The sequence below is a fragment of the Anas acuta genome, chromosome 1 (assembly GCF_963932015.1).
Source record: "Anas acuta chromosome 1, bAnaAcu1.1, whole genome shotgun sequence".
NCBI lineage: Eukaryota > Metazoa > Chordata > Aves > Anseriformes > Anatidae > Anas > Anas acuta.
This window is the reverse complement of record NC_088979.1, coordinates 203,156,962-203,166,382: the sequence shown is the minus strand read 5'-3', so window position 1 is coordinate 203,166,382 and position 9,421 is coordinate 203,156,962. Positions and strand designations below refer to the sequence as shown.

General features: G+C 43.0%; 1 protein-coding gene across 11 annotated transcripts in view; it reads right to left on the bottom strand.

The window, feature by feature from the left end:
• Positions 1-340: 340 nt before the first annotated feature.
• The window catches only part of LRGUK (leucine rich repeats and guanylate kinase domain containing), a 50,194-nt gene continuing 41,113 nt past the window's right edge, over positions 341-9,421 (bottom strand). For 2 of the 11 annotated variants that reach the window (XR_011092193.1, XM_068670129.1), the window contains one exon: positions 7,147-7,281. Coding sequence is in view for 10 of the 11 variants with exons in the window: in XM_068670129.1 (XP_068526230.1) it covers positions 7,274-7,281 (8 nt within the window). In the remaining variant the exon portion in view is untranslated. The other 9 variants (XM_068670119.1, XM_068670120.1, XM_068670125.1 and 6 more) reach the window with 9 other exon arrangements.

Sequence of the window (9,421 nt, the reverse complement as noted above, 5' to 3'; positions counted from 1 at the left end):
GCTGAGCTGTTTTACAGGCTGCACTGGAATTTAAGGTCAGGCTATCTGAACCTATCCCTTACCAGGAGCTGCGTGGCTTTGTTCAGCTCATCCCATTTAAACAACGAAAACCCTCGAACACCTTGTGAACAGGCACAACGAGGTAAACCAGAGCCATCCCACGGACACAGACCCGCGCTCTGGGAACGAGTCACGTCGTCTCCTGTGCACGCAAAGACCTCTCGGGACCCTCGCTGTAACGAAAATAGCAAACAGCCTTCCTCGGGGGAGGCTGCTCAGGCAAAGGGCCCCACGATCTGTTCCCTAAATGGATGGTAATGAAAATTAATCAGGACAAACATCGACTCAAGAGTTTTATTTACTTGTCAGAGCTCTGTTCCACATATAGAAAAAAACAAACAAATCTTCACATGGTGCTTACAGCTTCAGCCAGTTCTCTGAAATTGTAATTTTTTTTTCTGGTGACTCCGTACTAGCTTGTTTGTTTAAAAACACATGCAAATGAAAAAATTGTCTCAACTCTTCAAAAAAAAACACATTTTATTAAAAATAGACTTGCAACTAGTTTTCACTCCCAACAACACTGAACATTTCACAAAATCCCTCTTCAAAAGAATTCACTAGTCCTACAATATCAGGGATATTATCAGAAGCCCCGATGCTTCCACACAGCAATTAAATCTATAAAATAGGAGGGGGAGGAAAGAAAGAAATTAATAGAAGATGTGGACTTGTGGCTGTGAGGAAAAAAATTCTACACCATTTCCCAGCTGAGAATGCCTGGGGAAATCATTCTTAGTGTTGGGCAATGCAGAAATTACTTTTTAATAAAGTTATAAATAAATAACTTTTCGGCGGTTTAATCAGAAAGGGATTTAGAAATAATCTTTGATATAATTTCTTTTGAAAAAAGCAAAATCTAGCAAAATCAGTATCCCCATTAGGCAGAAGGATCGGGTGTGACCGAGACGAAGACTTGGCTAGCAGTGGCCATCAAGGGTTGGTGCTCTTCCTCCGGGGTGGGATTGGAGGTAGGACAGGTCTGGAGTGGGAGCCGGGCCAGTTGCTGAGCTGAAGCACGTGAGAAGAACCGGCCTTGGGTTTGCTGTGCTTCCTCGGAAGACTGTCACGGTGGAGTTCATTCTCTGCAGAAATTATAAATAAGTGAAGAGACTTAAAAGGGTGTTTATTTAAATGAATTCACCACAAAGTGCATCCCCCACAACATCCCATGTTTTGTGGGGGAAAATAAGGCTGCTGTCTTCAGTAATCTAGTGACTGCTCTAGCTCATGTGAGCAGAAGAGCAGCTTCACGCCTAGGCAGGCATTATTTTGAATTTCTCCTGAAGTTCCTTGAGAGAGAGCTGCTGTACTGAGCATGTTTCCTTCACGCCACACTGATTCTGCCACATTTTAACATCGCTTCTTGTAAGAGCGTCATTATCAGAGGCATGAAGAAGCTGCCCTGGCAGCCAAGCAAAGCTCCTAGCATTACGGTAAGCACGATGCACAGCCTGAGCAAAACTGGTACTTTGGAATATGCTTCAAACCTTGCAGTCTGTCCGCCCCGTTTTCAGCTCCCCATGGGTCCTGGTACTCAGCTTGGGCATCTTCAGTGGGACGAGCGTGGGGAGCAGGGGTGAGCACAGGCAGGCCTTCAGCAGCAGGTGCACTGGTGGAGTTTAGGAATAGCCTTCTGGCAGGACCAGATCCTCTGCAGCTGAGAGGGAGAAATGATTTGTGGTTTGAAACAGCGAGAAAAAAAGCAGACACACCAAGTCTGATAGCGTTATTGATGCTGCAATCGCATAACTCAATCAAAAGTCAGAAAGAAATGCCAGTGCTTATCAGCTACATGAGGCTTTTTTGCACATTAAGATTCTCTCAAAACTTCCAGCACTAGCCAACACAACTACAACCTCTCTCAGTGTTCATTTATTGATTTAATTCATTAATTGCACAGACAGGTAAAGTGGTTCGTGCCACACAGTGAGACGTCTTCACAGAACGGCTGGGGTTGGAAGGGACCCCTGGAGGTCGCCTGCTCCAATTCCCCAACCCAGAGCAGGTTGCCCACAACCACATCCTGATGGCTTTTGAATAGCAAATCTGGGATCTTGGAGCCTCTTACTTCTAAATCTGTGTCTCAGTGAGTAAAAGAAAATAGGAATTGCCTTGAAAAGAAACATTTCTGTGGCAGTCCAGTGACAGCAAGGACCACAAGTAGCCATTTACCAGTGAGTTGTAACCAGGGCACCTCTGACCTGTTTGGTGTCTTGCAGAAAACCTCACCAAAGCCTGAGTGGTCTGAGACCCTACATATTAAAGCAAATAATCCGTGAACGTGATGTTTCGTAATGTCTGTCTTCATCTGGAAAGGGCTGTTCTGGTCGATATGGGAGAAAACAATTCATAGGCTTATGAATATAGGAAGAAGCTCAAGTTTTATCCACCCTGACCTTATCAGTGGCGCAGGCCAAAAGAGTTCCATCCTCTAATTCTTGTAAGAAGCATTTTACCTTGTGAGAATGCTGTGATTACAGTGTTCTGGGGAATAAAACGAGAATTTCAGCGGTATTTTAATAAAATCGTACTGTAAGAAGAAGGGATCATGAATAATGAGATAAAACAGCGTGGTACTCCCCTAAGAAACAGGTAATTATCTTCTCACTGGAAGTACTGTGAAAGTCTATGAGGTTTTTGCTATTGCCTTCAAGGCAAAGGAATATTGTATTCTGTAATGAACTAAGTGCTCACATCTTCCTCCGAGCTCTGCTGCATCCGAGGATGCTCATCAACTGCTGAATGCTCTTGCTGTGTGCTTAACCCTAGCTGTAATCGCATTTTAGCTGCCTGCAATGTGCATCAGACATAATTGTGGCAGGGATAAGGAATTACTGGGAGTAGTGAAACCAGGCTCAGTATAAACAGCAGCATGGACAATTCAACAATGCCTACACCAGTTTCTAAAAGGCCAACTACTTCTGCTTTTGCTTCAGAGAACGTCTAGGCGTGCAATCACCTACTAATAAAGGATAAAAATTGACCATAACGACATGGTTAGAGTTAACCCCTGTGGAAATCTGGGCACAACAACATGAATGCACTGCATCAAAGCCCAGCATAGTAGGTGTTAAAGAAAGATCCTCACTGCTTTCTCCCTTGCTGTCCCTTTGTAAAAGGGCAGAAGACGAGGTACACAGTGGAAAATAATTTACATGCCACTTTATGGTGTGGTAGGTACCCAAGCTCCCCTGAAAATCACTCGGGTAGCCTAACGACAAGAACCCCACAACTCAGTGCTGCAGCAGAAAGCTCTGCCAACACCTCGTGAACTTGTAAGGGAGCAATTCACAAAATAAAAGCCAAATTACAGAGCTAAGATTATCCTGTGTTGGTTATATGATTTCCCTGTGGGGAAAAAGCGTGTTTGATGCAGCACCTTCCTGCCCCCGGAGAAGTGGTGTAAGTTACAATGACAATTCCTGCAAGTTTAACCCACGTTTACCTGTGGCACCAGATCTGCACATTTTTCCTAGGACACTCAGCAGTTTTAACATTTTATAGTTTATAGTGTGGTAGCTGTGGCAGCAGCTGTGATTTATCTGACACTGGGGAAGCCTTGGTGTTTTACTAAATGCCTCGCTGTTATATTCTGGTCTTGGCCAAGTTGTGAATTTTAATAAACCTTGATGTGAGGCTTTACTGCAATACTCTTCTCAGTGTTTAGTTGCACAGAGTTCAGCAAAAGGCTTCTCTACTACAAACATCACAGGAAACGATTAAGGAAAGCTAATCAGGATGAGAAAACCAACAAAAATAAGTAGAGAAACTACAGCTTATGCAGTCCCTGCCATCTAAGTGTCCAAGGTACTTATGAGAGGTGCAGTAAAGGAGCTGAGCATGTACCTCTCCTTCCTGCTTTCACCAAGTGATCTGTAAATGAGTTTGGGTAACCTATCTCTAGTCCTTCCCTGACAGCCCCAGCACAAAAAAAAAGAGAACTATTATGAGTGGAGCATGCACGTGTCCTGACTTTATTCCCTCTATTTTCTTATCAGCTATATGGAGAATAAATGTATAAAATAAAAATAGAGAGTAATATCCCATGGAATAATGAGATAAATGGAGTCTACGTGCACTAAATACAAAATAGTTGAGGAGTAAAGCCCTGGACTGCTACAGATTTTGTTTAGATCTTGCACTTGCCACCAAAACCCTAACACACATCATTGCATACGACGGTGTAACATACTGGTTGACAGATATTTTTCATTTGACTGTGTTTTGCAATAGCTCCTTGCTAAAGGCGCTGCTCAGTGGTAGGTGAGGTTCTGCCTCCACCCTCAGACCTGTAAATAGCAAGGGTATAGGAACATATTAAGAAGTTTCCTCTCTCTGACTCACGAGTTCCCAACTCCAACTTTGTTCCTCCTCTCTTCTCTTCCCCTTGCTATGTTGTAACCAGATCATTTCCATGTCTGGTTTATACTACAGCCTTACAAACACCTCTGCTGGTAAAAGTGAGGAATGAAAAACAGCAGACAAGGAGGTAAAGAATTTATCACTGCCTGTGGTGACTAGCAGCCCTTTAAAGTACAGTTGCAAGATAAATTGCCCTAAAGGACAGCTACTCAGCACAAGCAATGATAAATTGTTTAAGCCTGTGTGTGACAACAAAGGGAACTTTGGGCAAAAAAAATATTCACATCTTCACGTGCAGGAGAGTTCAGGCCCAGCAGAGAACTTCAAAGAGAAACCAGCACCGTGTTTTCTCTTGTGAAATTGGGAAGGACTAGGTGAGCAGTTTACTTCCAAGGAGAAGACCACAGCTATGGTCTTAGTGATGAAAAGAAGCCGTGGATGTAATTAGAAACTGGCTGGCTGGAAACTGCAGGTCAGTTGAGAGATGTCCAAACTAAACCTTTAATTTCTACTCGTGGAGTAAATGCAATCAGGATCATCTATTTTACTTGTAATCAGAGGTAACAGAACAACTTCAGAAGTTGAATACAACAGGTGTCAGCGACCTGATGGATAATGATGGCATTTCCATCACAACTCAAGCTGCCAGATTTGAGAAATAATGTGAAGAATTTGGGACCTGGACACAGAGTTGCCCAGTGACACATCAGACTCATATCTGCAGACCCAATCCTGGAAAACAATATTTGCTTCATTGCCTGTGCCTGGAGGTCAAAACATTAGTGCTCTTACCCCTTGATGGATTTTATTTTACTCTTTCTTCCATTCCAAATGTTGAAAGCATAAAATTGGGGAGAAAGCAAAAGAAAAGATTAAAGCACCTCAAAATTCAGGCAAGCAAAATCACAACAGGCTTTGCCGCAATACTTCAGAAATGTGTATTTTTTTTTTTCCACCAGTATTTCAAGTGCATCTACACAACAGCAATTCCATCAATCATGCCTATAAGGAAAGTTTGGAAGAAATTTTCTTATTTCCATTGCAAAAGGGCTTGACAGCATGACTCTATACAATTTTGCCGCAGGCCACGATGCATGCACAGAGAATGAATCTGATTAGCAGTTTGCATTTTCTCTCCTCACAGTTGTTTTTCCACTGTGTTATTAACAGTGCTAAATGAAAACACTGCTAAAGTCAAAACACCAAAATGTGGTGGAGTGGAAAGACATATTTATTCCCATATGTGAAGGGTAAGACCTTTACAACTCCTCGTAGCTTCACACTCATTTGAGTTACAGGTCCTGCCTCTTCCTGGGAAGGACAGATGATGCATAATCCCTCTGCAACCTATTACACACTCAGTTTCTCTCACACGCTCACTCTGTTCCCCTTCAGCACGCTCCACGGTGGCACAAATACTCAGGACAAATGAATCTGCAGAGGCCTATGGTTTCAACCTTTTTACAGCATGCTAATTAACAACTTGTAATTACAGTGGCAGGTAGTACATCACGGAGAGGGAACTGGCAGTCTCTCTAGGATATAAAAGGAACACAGATTTTTTTTTTTTTCAACAAGTTTATCTAAGAATTCTGCTTTAGCAGATCAGGAATGAAGCGAATGGGTTGAAATCTTATGAAGATGTCAGCATTTCCTCATTGGCTTATGTGAAAAGATGTTTAATGTGTGTTTGGGAGGTCATTTAACACAGCGATTTGTTCAATTCAAAACTAATTGTGGAAAAATTCATGGTATGGATGTTTCCATGCAGTGGGAGAGGTACCTTGGTTGGTATGGAATGACAACAAAACATCAGATATGGGACTGAACCTGTGATCAAACTCAAGCTTACCAACTGCCATATGGCATAGCCATCAGCTCCTTCTCAGGTGCAGTTTTTGGATGAGTTTTATTGTAGATTCAGAAGAGGGAGAAGAGCTCAGCTCACAGTGGCTCACAGCACAGCCACGAGCACACACCTATTTCCAAGTGTGGATGGGGAATCTGGCGTGTTACACCTCACTAGGTCGTGCTGTGTGGCATCCGGCTGCTTCTGCATATCCCATCTGGGCACGAGATTACAACAGATGGCCAGGAGAGGGGGGAAAAAAAAAAGCTGATCTAGGATTCTGCACAGAGAGGCTGCAATGTCACTTGCCACAATAGCAGGCAGGCTTCTTGGCAGCCAGAGCTCAGACATTTTTAGGGAACAGGACAAGTAGAGTGAGTCACAGCCATTTTGGCAGGATGGCAACGTGGACCTGTAAAATGAGTCAGGAAAATAAAGCTCCCTTCCTAGCTGAATGCCTCCAAGACAATGAAGATGTAGCCTTTTCAAGTTGTCTTCTATCCTCACCTCTCTACAAGCTTTAAATGAGACAGGAGTTGCCTCCCTGCCACACCCTGGGGTTATCACTGCAGTTCTGTTTTTCTCTACCTGGACCAAGTTTCTTTCAGTATCTTTTTCCCTTCAAATATCCTGTTAATAGAAAGATTTTGAAATTCTTTTTTTTTTTTTTTTAATTATGGTGTCTAAATGAAACCCTTCCTACGAAAGACGAGACTTTGCTTTATGATGTAGTGACACATGCTTAATAAGGCTGTTGGTGGAACAGATGAGACAACTGCATTAGCTTGGAAAATGGTTTTAGATCTTGCACATTGCAGCATTAACCTTCGTTCCACCCAGCGATAATCTGCAGTTTCAGAAACTGAACTCACCGGCTCTCTGGGTTATTCAAGGGGAAGCTGTGATCTTGGGTGACACTCCTTCCATCGGAGACCTGAAAAGGAAATGTTGCTGGCTCCAGTAGTTGTTGACGGGAGCTGCCTGGTGCAGGAGTGACTGCTAGGTCCCTGAAATGATAAAAAAATATATATATAAAAAGGGCTTGTTACAGGCTTTTATATTCTGTGACAGCATAGCTAGTTCACAATAAGCAGCTGGGGTAGTAGTCCTGGCTCTGTTTTGTTCCTCTCCACTGGCTCTGTCACAGCTATGGTATGAATAAGCTCAAGCATAAGCAGAGCTCTAAAGCAGGCTGGATGAATCCCTCTCCACCAAGACAGAGCAGAGTAGGACAGCTTGCTCAGAGACATTTTTGTTAAAGAAACTCCAAACGAGGTGAGATTAACCCCACCCCTCATGGCTAACTCAGAAGGAGAGAAGTTTCATCTTCACAGGCACTTGTAACACCTAAAAATCCCGTTCCTGGTGATTGCAGTACTGACACTGCGTTATTTACAGACAAATTGCAGAGCTAAAACCAAACACAAGCAGAACTGAAGAGTGCCAGACTTCAGAGGTCCATAACTTAAAATCACAGCTCTCGGGAGATTCCATACATCTACCCCCTGTACCAGAACCATCCCACTGGCATGCGACAGTGACCTCCGAAGGAATCTGATAATTTAAGGGCCATGAGCCTACTCAACTTCTGTGCACGCACTCATTCTCTAGTTTCCCTAAGAAGCTTGTCAAGAACATTTTTAATTGTGGTAGCAACTGGTGGATGCTTGCTCCATGGGAGAAGCTAGGTTTGTAAGGAGGGATAATAATTTTTCTTAAGACTCATTACTCAGATATCATTCCCTAGCCCAGCACACCGTCTCTGCAAGCAAGGTTTATCAACTGCTCATCTTCAGATTCTCCTTTTAAAAGTTTCTTCTTGTTAATACCTATAAATAAAGCTTCCCATATGTAAGGCCTCAAGCTGTTATTGTTTCTCTGTCAAGTGACTGCTGGCTGGTAATGGTGTTTGTTCACTGTAGGCTCAGATCAAAATCTGAACAAAGTACAAAAGAAAGGGTCTGATTCCACCAACGATCCCCAGAGCTACTGAGTGCTCTCAGAAATCAGTTCATGTAAATCAGTAATAATAATAACAATAATCTCTTAACAAAGAATTTTGCTCAATACATAGAATTCTGAGTAATTCTGCTCAGAAACACAGAGCCTGACAACAGAGGTTAGAAGAGTCAGAGAGAAATCTGAAGGCAGGATTCAGTGCCACCCCTCTCAGGGCTAAGTTGCTAGGGGAAAACGTACCCTACTCCCTGGAGCAAAGGTTGGTGTTCACAACCTGTGACCCACTCTCAGAAGCTGTATCTCAGCTGAAAAAGAAAACATCTTGCAAGAGAGTTAATAAAAACAGGCATTTTTAAAGGTGAGAGGGATTTTCTTCCACCTTCTACCTGTGTCTGCCATGTGTCTTCTTCACATTTTCCTCTGAGTTCTGTACTGTTGTCAGAGGGATTTATATTCTGATTGCACTAGTGGGCCTCAGCTCAAATAAAAAAGGAAAAGAGGTCGGATAACTTAAACAGCGCCCTGTGGAAAGGCACACCCATGTAGTTCAGGACAACGTCCTAGTTTTGTCACTAATAGAGGCATAAAAATAAAACTGAAAAGTGAAATTACACTGAAGTTGGAGGCTGGCCAGACAAGAGGATCTGCAAGACTTGTATGCAACTACACGCATGCAAATCTTATGTTCAGAGCAAGTAAATGCAGCCTGAAGAGCCTCTCAGCCACAGGTGGACCGTGCACCTTCTCTCTTCCCAGTTCTGGCAGGGAGCTCTGGTGAAACTGTCAAGTCCATAAATTTTCTCCAACGTAGAAAAGTGAGATTGCACGTTATAAATCCTCCTCGTGGTGATGTCTGCTCTTGCTTACTCCAGTTCTTTCAGCAGCATTCCGAGAAAATCAGCAAGTTAATCGTTAGCTAAAGGCCTGATCGGAGTGAGACTTCAACCCATCCTCTTATTTATTGCCCTCAGACACAGAGACAACCGGTGAAATTATTCAGCTCAAACCACCGAACGTTGCCCTCATTGTATTAGGCAATGAGACATCAAAATGGCTTTAATTACACCTGCACACAGCCACGGGCAAAAAATAAAGAGGACAGGTTTTCAGTAGTTTGGATTTAAGAACCTGAATTTATGTAGAAAACCCTGTGGGGCTGCAATAAATAAAGCAGGTTAGATTCCTGTG